Source organism: Python bivittatus, unplaced genomic scaffold (genome assembly GCF_059951505.1).
Source record: "Python bivittatus isolate LINGU-HERP-01145 unplaced genomic scaffold, Pbiv_v1 ctg000850_np1212, whole genome shotgun sequence".
Classification (NCBI taxonomy): domain Eukaryota; kingdom Metazoa; phylum Chordata; class Lepidosauria; order Squamata; family Pythonidae; genus Python; species Python bivittatus.
This window is the reverse complement of record NW_028277112.1, coordinates 13,710,425-13,734,621: the sequence shown is the minus strand read 5'-3', so window position 1 is coordinate 13,734,621 and position 24,197 is coordinate 13,710,425. Positions and strand designations below refer to the sequence as shown.

The following is a 24,197-nucleotide window of genomic DNA, read 5'->3' as shown; positions in this document are numbered from 1 at the left end:
CATAAGAGTCCTAATAAGAACATTTGAGTAAGAATATAAGGAATTGGAAACAAATATATTATTGTGAGTGTCTTATAGACTTTCATGCCAGATAGAAGATAAGATGGTCTGGTACCCCCATCTCTTTTAAGAATTTGCCACAGTTTGTTGTGATCCACACAAAGGCTTTTGCATAGTCAATGAAGCAGAAGTAGATGTTTTTCTGGAACTCTCGTGCTTTCTCCATGATTCAGCGAATGTTGGCAATTTGATCTCTAGTTCCTCTGCCTCTTTGAAACTCAGCTTGTACATCCAGTAGTTCTCGGTTCACGTACTGCTGAAGCCTAGCTTGTAGGATTTTGAGCATAACCTTGCTAGCATGTGAAATGAGTGCAATTGCGTGATAGTTTGAGCATTCTTTGGCATTGCCCTTCTTTGGAATTGGAATGTAAACTGACCTTTTCCAATCCCATGGCCACTGTTGCATTTTCCAAACTTTCTGGCATATTGAGTGCAGCACTTTAACAGCATCATCTTTTAGTATTTTAAATAGCTCAGCTGGAATACTGTCATCTCCGCTAGCTTTGTTGTTAGTAATGCTTCCTAAGGCCCACTTGACTTCACTCTCTAGGATGTCTGGCTCAAGGTCAGTGACCACACCAGCATGGACATCAGGGACATTAAGATCTTTCTTGTATAGTTCTTCTGTGTATTCTTGCCACCTCTTCTTAATCTCTTCTGCTTCTGTTAGGTCCCTACCTTTTTTGTCCTTTATCATGCCCATCTTTGCACTAAATGTTCCTTTGTTATCTCCAATTTTCTTGAAGAGATCTCTAGTCTTCCCCATTCTATTGTTTTCCTCGATTTCTTTGCATTGTTCATTTAAGAAGGCCTTCTTATCTCTCCTTGCTATTCTCTGGAAATCTGCATTCGGTTGCTTATATCTTTCCCTTTCACCCTTGGTTTTCGCATTCCTTCTTTCCACAGCTACAGGTGAAACTCGAAAAATTAGAATATCGTGCAAATGTTCATTTATGTCAGTACGGCAACTCAAAAGGTGAAACCAATATATGAGATAGATGCATTACATGCAAAGCGAGATATGTTAAGCCTTGTTGTTGTTGTTTAGTCGTTAAGTCGTGTCCGACTCTTCGTGACCCCATGAACCATATTGCGCCAGGCCTTCCTGTCCTTCACTGCCTCCCTGAGTTTGCTCAGTTTCATGCTCATTGCTTCAGTGATGCTATCTAACCATCTCATCCTCTGCCGTCCTCTTCTCCTTTTGCCTTCAATCTTTCCCAGCATCAGGGTCTTCTCCAAAGAGATCTCTCTTCGTATTAGGTGGCCAAAATATCTGAGCTTGAGCTTCATTATCGATCCTTCCAATGAGCAATCAGGGTTGATTTCCTTTAAGATTGACTGGTTTGACCTCCTAGCAGTCCAGGGGACTCTCAAGAGTCTTCTCCAGCACCACAGTTCAAAGGCATCAATTCTTCGGCGCTCGGCCTTTTTATGGTCCAGCTCTCACAGCCATACATTACTACTGGAAAAACCATAGCTTTGACTATGCGGATCTTTGTTGGCAAGGTGACGTCTCTGCTTTTTAATATGCTATCTAGGCTTGCCATAGCTTTCCTCCCAAGGAGCAAGCGTCTTTTAATTTCATGGCTGCAGTCTCCGTCTGCAGTGATCTTGGAGCCCAAATAAATGAAGTCTGTTACTGCTTCCATTTCTACCCCTTCTATTTGCCAGGAATTGATGGGTCCAGATGCCATGATCTTAGTTTTTTTAATGTTGAGTTTCAAGCCAGCTTTTGCACTCTCCTCTTTCACCCTCATCAAGAGGCTCTTTAGTTCTTCTTCACTTTCTGCCATTAGGGTGGTATCGTCCGCATATCTGAGGTTGTTGATGATTCTCCCTGCAATCTTAATTCCGGCTTGTGATTCTTCCAGCCTGGCATTTCTCATGATGTACTCTGCATATAGGTTAAATAAGCAGGGTGACAGTATACAGCCTTGTCGTACACCTTTCCCTATTTTGAACCAATCGGTTGTTCCGTGACCGGTTCTAACTGTTGCTTCTTGGCCCACATACAGATTTCTCAGGAGACAGGTAAGGTGGTCTGGTATTCCCATCTCTTTAAGAATTTGCCACAGTTTGTTGTGATCCACACAATCAAAGGCTTTTGCATAGTCAATGAAGCAGAAGTAGATATTTTTCTGGAACTCTCGTGCTTTCTCCATGATCCAGCGAATGTTGGCGATTTGATCTCTAGTTCCTCTGCCTCTTCGAAACCCAGCTTGTACATCCGGTAGTTCTCGGTTCATGTATTGCTGAAGCCTAGCTTGTAGGATTTTGAGCATAACCTTGCTAGCATGTGAAATGAGTGCAATTGTGCGATAGTTTGAGCATTCTTTGGCGTTGCCCTTCTTTGGAATTGGAACGTAAACTGACCTTTTCCAATCCCGTGGCCACTGTTGCGTTTTCCAAACTTGCTGGCATATTGAGTGCAGCACTTTAACAGCATCGTCTTTTAGTATTTTAAATAACTCAGCTGGAATACTGTCATCTCCACTAGCTTTGTTGTTAGCAATGCTTCCTAAGGCCCACTTGACTTCACTCTCTAGGATGTCTGGCTCAAGGTCAGTGATCACACCAGCGTGGACATCAGGGACATTAAGATCTTTCTTGTATAGTTCTTCTGTGTATTCTTGCCACCTCTTCTTAATCTCTTCTGCTTCTGTTAGGTCCCTGCCTTTTTTGTCTTTTATCATGCCCATCTTTGCACTAAACGTTCCTTTCATATCTCCAATTTTCTTGTAGAGATCTCTAGTCTTCCCCATTCTATTGTTTTCCTCGGTTTCTTTGCATTGTTCATTTAAGAAGGCCTTCTTATCTCTCCTGGCTATTCTCTGGAAATCTGCATTCAGTTGCTTATATCTTTCCCTTTCACCCTTGCTTTTCGCATTCCTTCTTTCCACAGCTATTTGTAAAGCCTCATCAGACAGCCATTTTGCTTTCTTGCATTTCTTTTTCTTTGGGATGGTTTTAGTTGTTGCCTCCTGTACAATGTTACGGACCTCCGTCCATAGTTCTTCAGGCACTCTGTCTACCAAATCTAATCCTCTAAATCTATTCATCACCTTCACTGTGTACTCACAAGGAATATGATCTAAGTCATACCTGAGTGGTCTAGTGGTTTTCCCTACATTCTTCAATTTAAGCCTAAATTTTGCAGTAAGAAGCTCATGATCTGAGCCACAGTCAGCTCCTGGTCTTGTTTTTGCTGTCTGTATAGAGCTTCTCCATCTTTGGCTGCAAAGTATATAATCAATCTGGTTTCGGTATTGACCATCTGGTGATGTCCATGTGTAGAGTCGTCTCTTGTGTTGTTGGAAAAGAGTGTTTGCTATGACTAGCTTGTTCTCTTGACAGAACTCTATTAGCCTTTGCCCTGCTTCATTTTGTACTCCAAGGCCAAATTTGCTTGTTATTCCGATTACTCCTTGACTTCCTACTTTAGCATTCCAATCCCCTATGATGAAAAGGACATCTTTTTGGTGCTAGTTCTAGAAGGTGTTGTAGGTCTTCATAGAAGCGGTCAACTTCAGCTTCTTCAGCATCAGTGGTTGGGGCATAGACTTGGATGACTGTGATATTGAATGGTTTGCCTTGGATACGCACTGAGATCATTCTGTCGTTTTTGAGGTTGTACCCCATTACTGCCTTTCCCACTCTCTTATTCACTATGAGTGCAACTCCATTTCTTCTAAGGGTTTCTTGCCCACAGTAGTAGATATAATGGTCACCCGAATTAAATTCACCCATTCCCGTCCATTTCAGTTCGCTGATTCCCAAGATGTCGACGTTCAATCTTGTCATCTCATGTTTGACCACATCCAGCTTGCCTTGGTTCATAGATCTTACATTCCAGGTACCTATACAATATTGTTCTTTACAGCATCGGACCTTCTTTTCGCTTCCAGATACATCCACAGCTGAACGTCCTTTTGGCTTTGGCCCAGCCGCTTCACTCTTTCTGGAGCTACTTGGAAATGCCCTCCGCTCTTCCCCAGTAGCATATTGGACACCTTCCGACCTGAGAGGCTCATCTTCCGGCATCATATCTTTTAGCCTTTTAACATTGTCCATGGGGTTTTCTTGGCAAGGATACTGGAGTGGGTTGCCATTTCCTTCTCCAGTGGACCACATTTTGTCAGAACTCTCTGTCATGACCTGTCCATCTTGGGTGGCCCTGCACAGTATAGCTCATGGCTTCACTGAGTTACGCAAGCCCCTTCGCCACGACAAGGCAGTGATCCATGAAGGGGATGTTAAGCCTTACTTTGGTATAATTGTGAGGATTATGGTGTACAGCTTATGAAAACCCCAAATTCACAATCTCAGAAAATTAGAATATTACATGACATCAATAACACAAGGATTGGAAATAGAACAATATCGGACCTCTGCAAAGTATAAGCATGCATATGTACTCAGTACTTGGTTTGGGCCCCTTTTGCAGCAATGACTGCCGCAATGCGGCGTGGCATGGATGCTATCAGCCTGTGGCACTGCTGAGGTGTTATGGAAGACCAGGATGCTTCAATAGCGGCTTTCAGCTCCGCTGCATTGTTCGGTCTCATGTCCCTCATCTTTCTCTTGGCAATGCCCTATAGATTCTCTATGGGGTTCAGGTCAGGCGGGTTTGCTGGCCAATCAAGCACAGTAATCCCATGGTCATTGAACCAGGTTTTGGTACTTTTGGCAGTGTGGGCAGGTGCCAAGTCCTGCTGGAAAATGAAGTCAGCATCCCCATAAAGCTCGTCTGCGGAAGGAAGCATGAAGTGCTCCAAAATCTCCTGGTAGATGGCTGCGTTGACCCTGGACTTAATGAAGCACAGTGGACCAACACCAGCAGATGACATGGCTCCCCAAATCAACACAGACTGTGGAAACTTCACACTGGACTTCAAGCATCGTGCATTATGTGCCTCTCCATTCTTCCTCCAGACTCTGGGTCCTTGGTTCCCAAATGAGATGCAAAAGTTGCTCTCATCAGAAAAGAGGACTTTAGACCACTGGGCAGCAGACCAGTTCTTTTTTTCTGTAGCCCAGGTAAGACGCTTCTGACGTTGTTTGTTGTTCAGGAGCGGCTTGACAAGAGGAATACGACATTTGAAGCCCATGTCCAGGATCCGTTTGTGTGTGGTGGCTCTTGATGCACTAACTCCAGCCTCAGTCCACTCCTTGTGAAAGTCCACAACACTTTTGAATGGCCTTTTCCTGAGAATCCTCTCCAGGCTGCGGTCATCCCTGCTGCTTGTGCACCTTTTTCTACCACACTTTTCCCTTCCACATAACCTTCTATTGATGTGCTTTGATACAGCACTTTGGGAACATCCAACTTCTTTTGCAATTACCTTTTGGGGCTTTCCCTCCTTATGGAGGGTGTCAATGATGGTTTTCTGCACAACTGTCAGGTCAGCAGTCTTTCCCATGCTTGTGATTCCTACTGAACCAGCCTGAGAGACCATTTAAAGGCTCAGGAACCCTTTGCAGGTGTTATGGATTCATTAGCTGATTAGAGTGGGACACTTTGAGCCTAGAATATTGAACTTTTTCACACTATTCTAATTTTCCGAGATTGTGAATTTGGGGTTTTCATAAGCTGTATGCCATAATCATCACAATTATACCAAAGTAAGGCTTGACATATCTCGCTTTGCATGTAATGCGTCTATCTCATATATTGGTTTCACCTTTTGAGTTGCCTTACTGACATAAATGAACATTTGCACGATATTCTAATTTTTCGAGTTTCACCTGTATTTGTAAAGCCTCATCAGACAGCCATTTTGCTTTCTTGCATTTCTTTTTCTTTGGGATGGTTTTAGTTGTTCTCCTTATTTTTGTTTATTCCTGGAATTCTTGTCCTTCTGGTTCATCTTGATCACATGTCTGCCTTGCCCTGTGACACTTGGTGACCATGTTATGTTTATCTCCTGCAATTCTTAATCTTCCATTTTGCCCTTTGAATCCAATAGACAAACCTCTCTGTTTTGACTTGATAAATTAGATGAATGGCCTTGCTTTGTGAGTTTTTGAAAGGGTTTCATTTATTAATGAAGGCCAGTGGGCCAGGATATTAATGAAGCCAACCACCTTTTGAGGATCTTTGAGCATACTTGAACTTAGCAGTAGCTAAGCTTCTAATGTTTTTATGGGGCCTTCCTTTTGCTGTCATTATATAATTTATATAATTTACATAAATTATATTAGCATCAGTATGTTTGAATCCTGGCAGATAATATGTGGCTTTTAGAATGGCAGTCTCAGCTGCCATTCTCGATTAGGGCTGCTTGATCTGGGGTGCAAACATTTACATGACCACTAGGTGACAGCAAAGATGCATGGATATCAGTAACTCTGCTGCCACCTCATGGTTGTCCAGATATTTGCAGATCTTAATCAGCTCTATCAGGTAAGTGTGCTACCCACTCATGATGCACAATGACCATAAAGAGGAACAGATAGTTTTCATGTAACTAGGTTTTTTTGCATGTTCATCTACCCACCTTGTTCTCTTTTAGTCCTCCATTTGTCAGTGTTCCTGAGGTTCTCAGACTGTTGAGTAACTCTTCAGGGAAAGGCAATATCAGCTTTTCAAGGTAGGCAAGAAGAAGAAATGAACACCACAAGGATTCCAGGAATGCTATTTTATTGTTGTAGGGTAGTATAACAGAATAATGAAAACCAATCCAAGTTTCTCTCTGTTCTATTTTATACTAAACGAATCAAGGTGCGATTATTTTGAGTTTCTTTCTCATGCTTGCTTCTATCTCTAGACTGTGTAATCTTTTCTGCAAGTCACTCCTTAATAGTTCTTTCATGCCTCCCCAAGGTCATCTCTAAATTCCTTTATAGGCAACACCATACTTAGTAGAATGCTTACTGGTGGGGGGATGTTTCTTACTGAAAAATATACCTCAGCTCTAGAAGATTTGTTGATAGCTTATGTGCAGATGCATCATCTGTATATAGATGCGTAGATAATGTCTTGAAGATATGTAATTACAGGTAAATAAACTGTTCTTATTGTATATCACTAATGATTAATTAGATTAGACTTTGTCATTAACTTCTCTGTGGCATCTAGCTGTTTTGAAACTTAACAGAATCACATGGCTCAGAAAATTCCAAGAATTACTGATGTATCCACTACTGTAAATCTCAACCTACTGTTTATATCACATAATATTCCTTATGGAAAAGAAGAAGAAGCAAATACAAAGCAAAGTCAATACTAGGACTACCAAACCTATAGCTAAAATTGGATAGAATTTAGCAGGGAACCATAATATAGGGCCATGTTAGCAGTACTTCAACAAACTGTTGAAGTTTGTTCAGTTATCATGATTTCGAAATAGTACTGAAGTTAAACTGCCAAAATTCAGGAACCAGAAAATTTTGTCATAAGAAGAGATGCATGGAATTTCATTAATGGGCCTTGCCACATACATACATACATACATATAAAATGTCATAAGAAGAGATGCATGGAGTTTATTGTTTGAACAGAAAAAATGCAGAAGATGGTTTCTTATGTCAGAAGAGCAGAACAATGGTGGGTTGACCAGGACAGAGAATGGTGAAACATCAACCAACATACCTGAAACTTGATTGGATGGTGCAAAACCAGCCATTTATGGCACTTTAATTTAATTTAATTTAATTTAATTTAATTTATCAGGATATTAGATTTGTCCCAATTTATTTTGAGGGAATTTTGCCTGCAATATTCAGTGATGGCTATTAAAAGGCCCAATCTTGAACAGGAGAGTAAAACTTTGTCATCAGTATACAGCAAGCATAGTTTTGTATGGTCAAGAGAGGGAAATGACCCTTGACATGATTTAGAAATGACTCCAAAGGCATTAAGGTAGATGTTAAATAATGTTGAGGCCAAAATAGAGCCCAGGGGTTCATTCACTGGGATAACATTTGTAAGAATGCCATCATTACCACATCTTATTTGCAGTTGATTATTTTTTGTATAGAGCTTTTATAAGAAGGAGTAATTGCTTGTTTTTGCCAGAGTTTGGGTCTAGGGGTCAAATGCATCCCTAGGATCCGTAGATGCAGCAAATACTTTCCTTCTTGGGGGGCTGGAATATTTTTCTGCAATATGAGAAAGAAACAAACAATGGTCTAGATTAGAGTGGCCTTTCATGACAGCATCTTGGGCTTCTGTGATTATGATTCTTTTTCTAGAAATGATGCTAATTTATTATTTAGAGATGTTTAAATAGACTGCGTACTGGCTTGGGTAGAACTAAAGATCAAATGGAAAAATGGGGGTTTCTTCCTGAGGACAAGGATATTTACTGTGAATGTGGTGCTATTCAAACAACTATCCATCTTTTACAGTGCCCTTTGGGACCGACATGCACACAGAATGACTTGTTGGTCAGAAATATCTTTGCCATTAATGTGGCCCGGCATTAGGCAAGAATTAAATAAATTTATATTTTTATTAAAGTTTTTAAATTTTTTAAATTTAGATTAATAATTATCTCCTTTCTAGTTCCTGCATTTCTAACACAAGACGAGATGAGATACAGCCTCCCTATATTAAACTTAAAGGTCTGTAGTTTACAGGGTTCATTGGGGATCCTTTTTTGAAGATTGGGGCAATTATAGCTCTGTTCCAACCTGAAGGCATTATCCTTAAGTTGTTAACAGCCATAAATAGTGCGGCAACTAAAGGTGCTTACCAGGTCAGATTTTGCCTACTGAAATCAAGGGATGTAGTGTTAACATTTACATTGTCAGTATCAGAAGACTGTTCAAAAAACAAGAGTTTAAAAAAAAATTGAGTAGGAATATTGCAAACCACAATCAGTACATTTGAACCAAGATTACTGGGTATAATGCTCCAAAACATTTTGGATTTTTGTTCAAAGGTACATAAAATAATTTGTTCTAGGTATCATTTTTTGATATTTTTTAAGTTTTATAAAATTCTTATAATCTTTTTTTAGATGAAAATAGCTAGGTGGAAGATCAGGAAGATTGTTTAAATGTTATGAAATATAGATTTCTCTTAATTGTCTCACAAGAAAGAGACACTCTGAATCAATCCAATTATCTATATACTTCATTTTTCTGTTGGTTATTGGATTATAAATTTTAGATCCCTCAATCAATAAACCTTTAATTAGAAATGATGGTTTATCAAAACCATTTATAACCACCATGAGGATTCCATTCTCAGTTTTAACATTTAGTAACTTAGGGGAATTTAAATGGGCCAGCATAAAATCATTTAGACCTGGCAACCATTTAAATCTGACTACTTTGTGCTCGTAATATTTTCAAGGTAAAACCATTCAGTTATTTTTAGATCACATCTAGGAATTAAAAGGTGAGTTCTTGGAGACTGATGATTGCTGTCGGTTATAGAAGCAATTAAGAAATTGAACTGAAGTGGTAGCATTTTGGATATCAGGCAGTGATCTATCACACTTTACTTCTTTTCAGAGTCAGAAACCCCTTTTCAGTTCAAGCACTGCATTTCCTCATGGATAATGTTCTGGGGTTCATAACTAGAGGTGAAAAGAGTGACATGGGCTACTCACGTATGAACCTCCTACCTGCATATACAGCCTGAGATATGGACTTAAACACCGATAGGATTAAGAAATGGCTGTGGCTCTGTCAGAGACATCCTTTCCAGATAGGAATGGGCTAGACCAGTGTTTTTCAAACTTGGCAACTTTAAGATGTGTGGACTTCAACTCCCGGAATTCCCCAGCCACAACTTAAAGTTGCCAAGTTTGAAAAACACTGGGCTAGACTGTCAGTTGTTCCTTTTGAGTTCAAAGGAGTAAAATAAATAACTGTAATTGAATATGCAGAACGGTCTTTACTTAAGGAAATCCTTTACAGGGAGAGCAGCGTCCCTCTCGCTTTTAGTGAAATATATGTCCGTTTTTTAGTTATCTTTCCACCTATGACATTTGATTTTGCTATTATGTAATAACATGATTAATGTTGTGTATTCGCATATTGTTTTGGATGGCATTGTGTCTCATGAAATCATTTGACAATCTCAAGGAAAATGTTTATATAATGCAGATATTACATGAGTTATCACTGTTTATATAAATTTAAAGAAATCTACAATAATAATCTAGTGGATTATGGATTATTTTATATAACAGTAGATACATAAAACCATATAGTAGTTAAGACATAATATGCACCTCCAAATGTAGTTACACTAAGGTCTTCCTGTCAATACATTTTATGTCAGTAAAAAAGGTAAATTGCTACAATGCATAGAAAATGTAGTCTTTCAAGGAACATAGTTTGGCAAAATGCCATTAACAACTGGAGAATTCAAGAATTGATTTATCTTTATATAAATAATGGCTACATCCCCAAATGGATATATAAATTAATTGCTGTCTTATTAAAATAAAACACTTCTTCTGTTGATATGATTGATGCTATCTATATAAGTCCTTGTTCCAGCCCTCCCTTCTCCTTATTTAGTTACCACAGCTGGAGTTTTAATTTGCTGATCATATTAACTCTGATTAATAACTAAGAATATTTTATTTTTATACACCAACAGTTTACCATTAATGAGTGGAAATGGGATTGGTCAGATATGCTGCCAAGTTATTTGGGACAAAATGGGATCACCCTCGGGACACTATTAGCACACAGGTAATGTAATTAGGGAAGGGGAAAGTTTTCTTAGAGTTTGATAAGCTTTGTGTTCTTTGATAAAGTTTGGATAAAATGTGAAACAATTTAAAAAGTCATTTTAATTAATGGGCTAAAAGTTTAAAAATGAAACTACATTGGTGCTCATTGCATCCTTTCTGCTATAATTTCCTTTGAAAAGATACTGCTGAGGATAAGAGGCACTACAGAATTGTGTGGGATGTATTGTGAGGATGCCTTTACATCCATAGAAACTGAAATACTTTCCTTATATGTGAAATTGCCTTTTAAATGCAAGGATTACTGGATAAAAACATAAGTAGATAAACAGCATAGAACATATATATATATGGTATGAGTTTAAAGTTAGGGAAGAAAGATTCATGTGTGGAACTACAAAGAAGCCACACTGTGTAAGAATTCATGTTAATTGAGTTGTGAATTGTGAGAAAATGGTGAAAGCTGGAATATATATGCATTACTTTCTTCAAGATATGACTTTTTTTCATTTTTATGTGCATTAATGTTCAGTTACGAATTCGCATGAGAAGATGGCAGATTAAGAATGTCTCTAGGGAATTTGTGTTATAACCAAATGACCATATAACTGATTTGCTGTAAGGTGTTATATTAAATAATAGTAATGAATACTAAAAAGAGTGGCAAGTTATGTTTTAAGAAACATTTAAGATTTTTTTTCCTATGCTGTATAGTACTGTAATAGAGAAGCATGGGCCTCATTAAGTCTCTTCTATAAGATAGAAGAGCTACAGCAGATTTCTGCAGCAACCAGATAAATTGTGCTGTTTGTAGATAAAGGAAAGCTCTGATATATTGCCCACACAAAGGTAGAGTCAACAACAACAAGAGAAAAACTTTAAATTGATATGTAATATTGAAGAGTTGAAAATCATTTTATTTGAGAATTACTAAAGTATCAGTTTGATTTTGATATACAATTCCAGTTGTAGAAAGGACATAATTGACCAGGCAGTTTCTACTTTTCTGAAATACAGGTAGTCCCTGGATTAAGAACCCCCAGGTTACAGACCTATAGTTAAGAACGGAGCCGATTGTAGCAAAATTTGAGTTAAATGCACGACGATTCGAATTCATTACATAATACTACTTATATAGTATTATACAATAATATTATTCTGGCTTACAAATTCAATTTAAGGACAGACGTTGGGAATGGAACTCATTCTTAAATTGGGGACTACCTGTAACAATGCTGCCAAATCCTTAGCTTCTGGTGGTTGTTATAAAAAAAAGTGTGGCCTGCCTTTGGCAAAGACTGTTTCCTTGCAGAATATATTTGTGATGCATATATTAGGACAAAGTTGTAAAATTTCCTTCCTAAATCAGTAGATACATAATTATATACTGCACCCAGTCACCTGTAAAATGTTAGTGTAGTTAATGTATAATAATATTACTATTCTTGTTTGGAATGATCAGAGAGCAAAACTGAATACATGCATATTTTAGTGGATATACAGACAGCATCTGCTGTGAGTGTTTGCCATATTATGGCTATTTATGGAGAAAATGTTTATATTTATAACATTTATTATATTGCTGATTTTTATTTATTCCCCATGCTTAAAAACTCTTATTATTATCTTACCTATCAATAGTTAAACTCTCTCACACTTTTTTTAAAATTAAAGCCTATCTGATACTGAGTATTAGCCCTATCAACAATCTTTCTTTTTTGTTCTATTGGCCCCTTCTCTTCCAAATTTACCTGGCCTTGGGGTAAGTGGTTGTGTGTATATGAGGCATGCAGTTATGACAACAACATTTCTCTGGAAACCTAAATTAAAACCAATTTCTTTGCATCTCAAATGCTGCAGTGGCAGCATACCAAATACAAAAAGCCTTGTAAATGTTCCTTAGAGTCTATAAACCTGTATGGACTGAAGGACCCCCATCATCTTATTTATACTTTTTTGAGATAGAAGTGAAAGACTGTAATATAGGCTTATTTATTCCCCATGTAGATGCTTGGAAGCTGTTATTTAAAGGAATATTGCCTCTAACACTTGAGGTAATATGTAGTTATCATGATTAGTAACCCTTCATAGCCTTATTCTCCTTTACAATGGACAGTTTATATTGATTGATTATGTGCCATTAAATTGTTTTGACTCTTAGGAACCATATAGATAGACTTTCTCCAAAATGATCTGTCCCCAACCTGGCTCTTCAGGTCTTTCAACAGTGCACTTATTGCCTTTGTAATTGAATCTGTACACCATGCTGCTGGTTGTCTTTGTCTTCTCTTTCCTTCTACATTTCCCTATATTATGGATTTCTCAAGGGAGCAGAGTCTTCACATAATGGGTCCAAAATATCATAATTTCAGCCTGATCATTTCTCCCTTGAAAACTCTGGATTGATTTGTTCTATAATCAAATGATTTGTTTTCTTGGTTATCCATGGTGTACTTGGGCATCGTCTCCAACACCAGAGTTCATAAGCATCAAATATTTTTCTATTCTGTTTCATTTATATTTATATTTGCTGTCAAAGATTAAGGGGGTTGTAATATTGTTCCTTCATAAAATTAAGTCACTCTGAACTAATATTGATGTTACATTTTTGCCTTCCAATATTAGAAAACTAAACAAGCAATATTCCATGTTTTGAATTAGACTAATTATTTCAGAGGGTGCTTTCATTGAAGAAAATGAAATAATTCCGTGCTTCAGCATTCTATAATCTCATTTCATAATTAAAGCTGAATAACAACATGGGATCATACTATTTTGTTGTGTTTGGCAAAAATAATTTCTCTATCTCAGCTGCATCTTATTTTGTGTAATATGGAGAAAAAAAATTGCTTCCTTCTCAAGCATTTTTATAATTATAACCTATTTTTCTTTCTTCCAAATGGGATTTTGTTATCTTAATGAATGAATGCAATTATTTTCAGGACATTGAGCCGACTATAATTGCCTTCACACTTCAAATCATATTTTGTTAGGAAAAGAGAGTTTGAAGACTACAGACAGTTCTATAAAAGGGAGAAAGTTTATCCAGTTAGCCCAAAGTATCAACATTTTGGTGCATTGGTTAGCTATCTTTATTGCCTACAGATTGCCGTTTGGTTTAAGCCAGTTCTTTCAGCAGAGATTAAAAATCTCTTGATATTTATATTCTTATTTGTAAAGTTGGCACTTACTTCGTTGTTTTAGTGTATTATTAATTGCCAGAAATATGAAAAATTGTAAATCACAAGTTCTTCAGTATAATGGCAGCATTTCATAGAAAGGTTTCTCTTGAATTGTGTAGTAAACTTATTTTCAAATGGAAATTCCTTTGTTGCAGGACCTCCATATTGTAGTAAAGAAAGAATGGAGTGGTGTTGTTCCAAAAGTTTGCAGTATAAGATATATCTCTGAGGGAAGCTTTTTAAATGAATCTTTAGATTGACAGTTATGATACAACTGTATTCCTTTTCCTTGAATACATTTTGTCTAGTTTTACATCCTTTTTGATTTGTCTAAAAAATAACATATTGAGATTTTCATTTGCTTTAACCAGGTGTATTTTTTTTGTATAGAAGCTAGCTGGGTAGGATTGCAGTTGAAAGTGAATGAACCAGTGAAGCTTGGAAAGGCCATGGCCCTTCTTCAGATGGTAGCGATAAGTTGAAAGACTCATTAATCAACAGCAGAGTCACAGGTGTGGTGGCTTTCCTACAAACTGCCAGCAGACTGTGAAAGTCATATCTACCACACAATGCTGTCAAAATGGGATTGCAAACACTTGTGCTTTTTTCTGTTTCAAGTTGAAAAATGCTATTGTTTAAGTAAGGGAAATAAGCATTTACACTAATTTTTAAAAGTGGGTCTATTTTTATTTCTAAGGGCTACAGTAATAAAATATGTCTGCACAGATTTATATGCACACTAGATTTGCTATGTATCTAGTTATTTGTTTTATAATCCTGAAAGGATCCAGTTGGCTTACAATAATAATTTGTAATTATTAATTACAAGCTTCATTTATGATGTTAATGAAAATTTAATGTTAGTTAAAATCCAAGTATCAGGAAATTAATTTCCATCCGTAGACTGGTTTTAATAGAAGAATTGGTATTGAAAATATTAGGGATGATATGCCAGCAATGTTAAAATGTTGTATACAGTGAGAACATGAAAAATCATATTTATAATTTTATACCTCATTGACGAGAAGAGGGAGTTTTTTGAGGATTGAACTAACACACTTTTCTCTCCTATCAGCAGCCTGTTCTGTTTGCTAGCAGAAAGCTTTACTTTTTCATGGTCTTTGCTGTATTGGAGCTATTGTCATTAGTATGGTGAAGAGTGAAATAGCCTTTTTCTGACCTTTATTTTTTTAACCTTCTGTCTGTTATTCTTTAATTTAGTAATTATAGCCTTTTAAGAAAACTCACAGTAAAATATAATGAATATGTTCTTATTAATTGTACTAATAAAGAACTTTGTAACCACCTGTACAGAACTAAATCTTTGTCAGTGAAGTGTTAATGAAATTAGCAGTAAAATGATATAATCACCTCTGAAATAATTGTATAGGTTATTCAATGCTACGTTTGATTAAAAAAAATGAAGGCACTTGTATGATATAAAGCCAAATCTCAGTAAATGCTATATTGAATTTAATACCTTCTTATTGTTTCTGAAGTACAATGAATTCTTTTTGTATGCAGAGCAGCAGCATCTCCTTAATCAATTTTTTTTTATCATCAGTCCCATTTTAAACAGCTAATGTAATACTATTCCACTTGTGATTTTATTTTCTTTTTACCTCCCACTATCCCCGTTTATAATCAAAATAAGATATATCTTAAGATAGTTCTTTTCTTATGACTTATCCTGTACAAATACCCCAACTGCTTTATATTAGCATAAGGAATTAAAGCAAACAAAGCATATGTAATTTTTTTCTTAATTTGTAAGCTTCAATTTCTTAGATTGTGCTACAATAACTGTTTAAACATCTCACATCTTTAGGGCACTTCCACAATAAATGTAAAATGCCAGTGTCAGTCAAAGCATATAAGATAGGCTTTCTAGTACCTTCCAGATATTTCTGAATCTGAAAAGTTGAAATGCCAATAGTTAGGAATCACAGAATAATTTGAACCTTCAGTTTTCTGTATAGATGGATGGATCGACCGATAGATTGGTAGTTGGAGTCTTATGCTTCATTCTTCATCTTCAGGAGCTCTGGGCTCATAAACTAAATGGCCCAAATGGGGAATAGAAGGAATACTAGAAAGAAAAAAAAATTGGTTTTACTCTTTGTGGAGTGGCATGAATAAAGAAGTAGCTACATATTTCTGCCGATTAGATTCAGTGGAAATTACTTGAAAAATAATCCAATTGTTTGCTGCATATCTAAGTAAGTTTCATCTTCTTGTACGTATAATCAGAGGCGAGCTTTGTATTGGCCAATAGACAACCCTGATGGATAAAATAGTTGTGAAACATTGTTACCTCCACTTAGGTCACCAAAGTTTATGAGTACAGCAGAATCATAAGAGTATCTACATGCCTTTTTATTTTTAGCCCTAACATTTATTATCTAGGAGTTCTAGTAAGCAGTCAACAGGGTACATCTGTTATCCCGCCTGTTTTGACCCATGTAGGACATAGCCCTAAGACTTTTGAAATAATTGCCTGAAACCTGATAAATATCCTTCAGTCCAAGCACTCATTGTACTGTTCTTGGCCAATCTGCTGCCTAAATATTCGTTTTTCTAGAATTTGGCTTTAGAATTGGATACAAGGTTCATATAATTCTTCATTACTCTGCTTTATTCTGACATATGCTCTGTTTCCAAGTCCAGAATCTCACATTCTTTCTTTAATTATTTGATTGCCTCACTGTCTGTAGAGCAGCCTTTCTCAACCTTTTGAACCTGGAGGAGCCCTTGAAATATTTTTCAGGCTTTGGGGAACCCCTGCACATTTAGGCTCACATATAGGCCAGAAGTTACAAAATTATTATATTCATTTCATGTGTAGGCCTGTATATATGCATTAACAGTGTTCTTAAACGAAAAATAAAGAATGAGTTACCTCTTTAATGTGAAACCTGTGCTTGTTTTTTGCTGCACAAATACTCACTTCTGGGCCAAACTTGAGTTTTGGAGATCAGCTGTGGGAAATTTTTGGCATTTGCAGGTTGCATTTTTCGGGGCTATTGGGCTACCTTTAAGAGCGTGTATGGTTTTTGGGCAATATAGCAAACTGTCATGAATGCTGCAAAATGCATTGCAGGGACACAGATGACGCCAGCATGCTGAGTCGGGTCGGCTGGCCTCCTCCCTTCTCACTGGACCACCAGCACATCATTCCCCAAATCCAGCTTCTCCTTTCTTGTCCCCCTCTTCTACTTATTCTCCCAAGGACCCCTTTGTAAAACTAGAGACAGGCTCATGCCTTGCAAGCTCCAACACCCTTCCCCTTAATATTTGGAATCCTCAACTTCTCCTGAACTCTTGGCACCCTGATGCCAAAGCCTCTACCCCCACTCCCACTTTTTCCTCCCCCCACCTCCTTCCCCCTCTGCCTTTGTGGCTGGCTTCTGCTGCTGCTGCTGCTGCTGCTGCTGCTGCTGCTGCTGCTGCTGCTGCCCAGACCAGACCAGCCCCAGATCTCCTGTGCCTGCCCTGAGAAGGAGCCCTCCTGAGCCATTGCGCCTGCAGAAAGGCAGGTACGCGCTGGCAGAGAGCCCTGTCCAGGAGGTGGAGAAGCTCCAGTGGCATCTCTCTCTCTCATGTGTGGCTGTGGCTGAGTGGCAAGCCCCTGTCCTAGGTCACACTTTGCACACCTCCCTGCTTGCACATGTGTGTGCAATCCCTGCCCCTGCCTAGGGTCTGCATGCACTCCAGTGGGCCAACCCAGTGTTGGAGGTTGGAGGGCTGTTGTTTAGTCTCTGCTCATCACTGTGATCTCCCAGGGAACCCCTAGTGACCTCTCATGGAACCCTAGGGTTCCACGGAACACCAGTTGAGAAACCCTGCTGTAGAGAAATCTATTTTGAATTACCTTTTGCCTCAAACAAGTTCCTCCTGAACACATAGTTCAGTTCTAAATTCTATACAGTTTCAATTGCAAAATCTTAATGGCCTAACAGGGGCCTTTTAGCCCTCTGCTACTCCAGATGTATGGCTTCATTTGAAATTTGGCAGTAAAATGAAGATTCTAGAACAGGTTCACAATTTTTTTCTGGTTTGAGAGCCACACTTAATTTTTGAGTTGTGTGCCAAAAGCTGTACTCCTAGACCTATATCTGGGGTTAGGACAAAAATTATATTTTATTCAATTTACATGTAAATATAAATTAAATATTGCATGTTTAATAAACAATAATTGCATTAGTTAATGCAGTCACAAAAGCTTAAAAAAGACATGTCTGCTTTAATGAGTAGTAGAGAGATGCTTTAATAATTGAAGTTATGAAACATTCCTGAATCATTTTTTAAATTAAAATATGTGCAGCCCTATTAAATATAGTTAGCTATGTGTATGTTACGTAAAATACAATTTGATAACAACTTTTGAAGGACTTTGGAATACATGCAATCCTAGAACCCCAGTTTGTGCACTTCTATTCTATAATCTAGACAGTAGTCTCTATAGCGTTCCCTTTGAATTATCTGTGAATCAACTGGAAGTTAAGTCATTTTGCATTCCAGCTTGTGCTCTGTCACTTCCTTTCCCTGTCTGCCGATCCTGGGGTGCACCTTGGTTTACCAAGCAGCTCTGGGAGATGAAGTGCCAGAAGAGACACCTGGAGCACCATTGAAGCAAGTCTGACTGGAAAGGGTAAGAGCCCATATTAGGAATCAAGGCGATAAGGGTGGCGAAATGTCAATATTTCTCTGCCCTTATTGCATCTGCTGATACTATCCAGTGGCCCTGTTTAAGGTGACCCATTCCCTATTGGGTAGGGAGGCTGCCTGGAACATCTGCTGGGCTGTTGTGAAGATTATTCAGGCTATCTGGTGGATAAAGTCACTCAGATTTGCTCTGCCTTGGACTCTGACTAGGCAGAGCAGGCCAAGGTGCCTGGTGGTGTGGTGGGATGAGTTTGAGCTGGTGACTTCTGAGGAAGTGGACACTGCTCTCTGTGCTGTCAGCTGTGCTGTCACCTGAGCCACCTGTTTACTGGATCCGGGTCTCTTGGGAAAGGTTGTTGAGAAGTTGGTCCATCTGCAGCTGATTATCTAGACCCGTTTTAGTCAGGTTTATCTAGATAACAGATTATCTGGACCCATTTCAGTCAGGTTTCAGGCCAGGATTTAATAATCAGACAACTTTGGTTGCAGTTGTTGATGACCTATAGTGGAGCTGGGATGGTGGTGGTGCATCTATTCTTGTACTCCTTGATCTCTCAGAGGCTTTCAATACCATTGACCATGGTATCCTTCTGAGCCAGCTCCATGGGTTGGGGATTGGGGGCACCGTTTTACAGTGGTTCTCTTCCTTTCTCTGGGGCCAGTTCCAGTAAGTGTTGGTTGGTGGGGAGAGATTGTCCCCTAGTCCCCTCACTTGAGGGTTACTACAGGATTCTATTCTCTTTCCCCTCTTTTTCAACATCTGCATAAAACTGCTGGGTGGGGTCATCTGCCAGTTTGGAGTTTGGTATCATCAGTATGCAGATGATACCCAGTTACATCTTTTGACTCTGGGCTGGCCAAGTGAGGCTATTGAGGTTCTGTCCCAGTGCCTGGAGGCTGTGCATGTTTGGATGGGGAGGAATCATCTCTGACTCAATCCTACCAAGTGGCTGCAGGTGTTTGGACTGCCCAGATCTGTGGATATTCCAACTTTGACCTAGGATGGGGTTGCACTTCCTTATTCAAAGATGATGCACAATTTGGGGGTCTTCCTGGGCTCACAGCTCCTGCTCGATGATCAGGTGGCAGCTGTTGCCAGGAATGCTTTTGCCCGGCTTCATCTGGTGTGCCAGTTGTGCCCTGTCCTAGATCAGGGGGCCTTTCAGACAGTCACTCATGCCCTGCTCACCTTATGGCTTGACTACTGCAATGCACTTACCTGGGGCTGCCCTAGAAGACCACCCGGAAGCTTCAGTTGGTCCAGAATGCAGCGGTATGGGCATGTAGCACCTCTGCTTTGTGAGCTGCACTGGTTGCCAGTTTGCTTCCATGTGCGATTCAAGGTGCTGGTCACTGCCTATAAAACCCTTCATGGCATAGGGCCTGGCTACTTGAGGGACCCCCTGTCTCCCATAATTTATGCCTGGCCAGTTCAATCTGGCAAGGTTGGCACGTTCTGAGTTCCATCAATTAAACAATGCCATCTGTCTAGACCTCAGAAGTGTGCCTTCTCTGTAGCTGCACCTGCCCTCTGGAATGAAGTTCCCCACCGAAATTTGAACGGCTCCCCACCTATTGGTATTTCAAAGGGCCTTAAAGACATGGCTCTTTGCCCAGGCCTTTGGCGAGGATGACTGATGCCCCTTTCTTTCTTTTTGTTTCCTTCCAGGATTGTTTTCTTTGCTATCATTATTCTTTTGTCTTGTGCTGTTTTTGTGTTTTTTGTATCGTTCTTTGTTTTTAAATATGTTGTTAACTGCCCAGAGTTAGCCTACTCTAAATCTATCAATATTCCATGCTCCCTGTTTTTACTATCAACTGAGTTTCTCTTGGCCAGTTCAGCCATACAATCCCTGATTCCCTTAGTATCATTCCTCCTAAAACAATGAATAGGTGTTCTATAAAAGTAAAAAAACTTAAAATTACAGGACTTTAAGGCCCAGTGTGGAAGACTGAACAATTGCAAAGGGAACAAAAGGAAGATCAGAGTACAACTTAGAATTTTCAATTTTTATAACTTGTATAAATAGTTCAGGTTTTTGTTTTGATCCTTTATATAAGCCCTTCATCTTTTTTATAGACCTCCTACTGTTTTTCAGAACCATAGCCTTTAATTCTAATAAAGTGAATTAATTAATTTTAGTAAAGTTATTAAGCTCAAACTTAAAAGTGAAGCTGAGGACTTAATAAAATTTTGCCTTAATTAAGACATGAGTTTTAAGGATCTAGCTTAGGGCTTCTTTTCTAACCTGAATTAAAAAGTGATTCTTTCCCCTCATTTTCCACATAGTAACCATGCTCTATTTTTGTTTAATTATTACAAGTCATCATTAAAGTATACACAAAGAGAAAGAATCCTTAATTTCAGTAATAAAAAATAAGGTTTTCAAGTATTCATATTTGAAATTTAATTTTTCAACATGGCTAGCTCTAGCCAGAGGTAGTGTGGATCCTCTGTTGATAGGAGTTGCTTAATTGTAAACAAACCATTGATGAGTATTTCAGTACTTTCATTGCTTGTACAGGTGGGTGACAGAAGCACCAGGCATGTTCACACCTATCAAGCACTATGCCTTTATGTGCTGTACAAAAATAGCTCTTATGTTATTACACATCAAAAATAACATACCATACATCACACAACATACCTCTGGAATGAGGTTCCCCTGAGATCAGATGGTCCCCACTCTCTGCAGAGAGCCTTGAAAACCTGGCTGTTTGCCCAGGACTTTGGCGAGGGTGATTGAAGCCTCCTTCTGGACAATGTGGGTTTGCTTTGGCTGTTGTCTAGCTTGTGCCATTTTTTGCCATCTTTTGCTCTTTATTTTTATTATTGCATTATTCTGTTCTGTATGTTCTTATCTGTGAACCACCCAGAGTTGTTGGGAGTTGGGGTGTATGAAAAAATGTAATAAATAAATACCAACATGCATTTAAGTATTTAAACCTAGTTGTGAAAATGCCATTTAGGTCCTAATGAAAAAATCTTCTCAAATGTATTACTGATTTTTTAATCATACTATTTCTTTTTTTAAAAAATTTAAAGATAATTTTGAATGAATACAATTAATTTAAGTAGTACAATAAAATAAAGTAATATAAGTAATAACAATTAAAAATATTAAACTTCATTGTATTTAAACTATTTTTACATAAGTTATATACTTAAAAAAACTAAACAGAGAAAGCAAAAAAAGGAATGAAAGAAGACAAAAGTAAAAATGCTAAAAATCATGAAAAAAGACTACTTTTATTATATCAAAGTAATAGGATTATGTTTAAACAAATTGTTACAAATCAGTTTTTAAATAATGAGTTAAACATGGAGCACACAAAATCATATTTCCTGATTTTGCCTCATATATTCTCTTCTATTGGTACAATCCTGTTTCACCTCTGAATTTTGCATTTGACACAGATATTGCTAAATCAAGGAACTTTCATTTAAAAAGCGGGGGGGAGGCCCCTTATCTAAATTGGAATCCCATGTAGTTCATTGCTGCTTGATATAGAGCCAGTATGGTGTAGTCATCTGTGGAAACTCGCTCAGTGACTTTGGGCCAAAATAACTACAACAGTAACAACAATAATCCTAGTTTGAGCTGAAGAAAAATCTTACAGTACTATAGTAATGATCTCAATATATCAGGGCATTCTGTTTTGCTCTGTTGCAATGCAGTCTCCAGAAGCAAGAAGCTTAAAAAATAACCCCAAGATATTTTGATCTGTGCAATGATATTTCATTTATTGTTCAAGGAAGGATTATTGCATCTTTTGTATAAAGCATAAGGTAATCTCCTTACTTGCCAAATAGGTAAAGAAAATGATAGCCCTGATCAAAAAAGTTCAAATAATTAAGATGAATACTAGTATTGAAGCTAAATAAACTTTATCTAAAATTCACTTTATTATGGAGATTATGAGAGAATCTAAATTGGGTTATTTATATTAAGTTACTGAGTTATGTTTTATCTTTCCTACTGTCTGTACTACTATTCAACCATTTAAATTGAAAGATTTATTTAACAAGAAGCACAATGAGCTGGTTTAGATCAAATGCTAGTAGTTTAAGATTAAGTGAAGAAGACTCAGGCTCTTATATTCCTCCTTCCCAACTCTTCATTTGATCATGGTTGGTTTGAACTATCTAGCTAGAACATAAATTAACAAGAGGTCCCTGAATTCAGACATAAGTGGGAACCCTAGTTCAAAGCAAAAGTGAAAACTTACAATTCCACTTTCTGTCTGCATCAGATCAGAGAAGAGAAAAAGCCTGTACATGATCCCAAGGCTTGTCATATAATGCAATTACATAAATTTAGCATGATATCTGAAAAGAGTCAGTGTTAAATTCTGCATGTCACAGCCCCTCCCCTTTGGAACAGCATCCCCCCAGAAATACATACAGCTCTTACTCTTCAAGTGTTCCTGAAGCCTCTTAAGACCTGGCTCTTTTCCAGGCCTGGGATTAGGATGTTTTTGGGGCCCCTATCAATCTTTTTCCCCCGGATTTTATTTATGTGATTTTGTTCAGGTGATCCTGTTTCTTTAAATTATGTATTCTTTTAAATACTATAAACTGTCCGGAATCTTTTGGTAGGAATAATTTAAAAGATGTGTATATCCAAGACCATTTTCTAGCCTGGTGCCTTAACCACTGCACGAAACTGGCTCTTTTAAACTAACCCTACTCTTTTTTCTTTTTGCCATCTGTCATTATTATAGTTTTGTTTTTATAGCTTTATATAATTTATGCTAATGTCTTAATATAACGGTAAACTCTGTGTATCAATGTATATATCTGTGTATGTATTACTTGATATAGTTATTAAACAGTTATGATAAGTTAAATGAATGTTTAATGAAAAGTTAAATTATAATTTATTTTTTTCACCATTCTCTACTTTCCCTGCAGTTGTTTTCTGTATGTCTTTCCTTTTATTTTTCTTCTACTTTTTATTTTAATTTATCATTTAATTATTTTATTTATTTCTAGAATAAATTGCCTTACTAATTTAGCTAATTTTCTGCTGGAATCAGATTCCTATTAAAATAAGAGCTGATCTTCTCAGCCATGTATAATTTGTTCATATATAACACAGTTATTGTAAAGTTGTTTTCAGTGTTTTCATAATATTGTCACCTTTTTTTTGCCAGGCTGAGATGTATTCCAAATATCTCTGAACAATGCACCCAGAAGATATTCTTCTAGGTCATAAATTTTGGGTCTTTATTTAGTATTTTCACCCTTATTTTGTACATGACATAATCTACCAGATACCAGTTCTTTGTACTACCTGGTAAGGTCTGGAAAAAATCAGCATAAATATTTAACTCACTGAAAAAGTATCTGTAGTTCTGCTCATTATCACTGAGTTTCCATGAGCAGCAAACAAAAATATTCTATCCTAATTCTATCCTGTCTAATGACATATTGCTTTCTTGATATGAAATATTGAAAATGTAGTTCATTATTTCTGAGTTTTTATTCTGTATTAATAAGCACAACATGTATATTGGGTGCCATTGGCCTCAACCCATTGTCCACAACCCAAGTTTAAAGTATGCAAAAATAGAACTTTAATAATTCTACAATATATTCTATTATATGTATAACTTCGTTTCCTTTTTGCTG

General features: G+C 37.7%; 1 protein-coding gene across 1 annotated transcript in view; it reads left to right on the top strand.

The window, feature by feature from the left end:
- KIAA0825 (KIAA0825 ortholog) overlaps nt 1-24,197 on the top strand; it is a 235,677-nt gene that overhangs the window by 110,423 nt on the left and 101,057 nt on the right. The window contains exon 22 of the mRNA XM_088129998.1: nt 10,622-10,716. Within this exon, the coding sequence (XP_087986124.1) occupies nt 10,622-10,716 (95 nt within the window). The remainder of the gene's footprint in view (nt 1-10,621; nt 10,717-24,197) is intronic.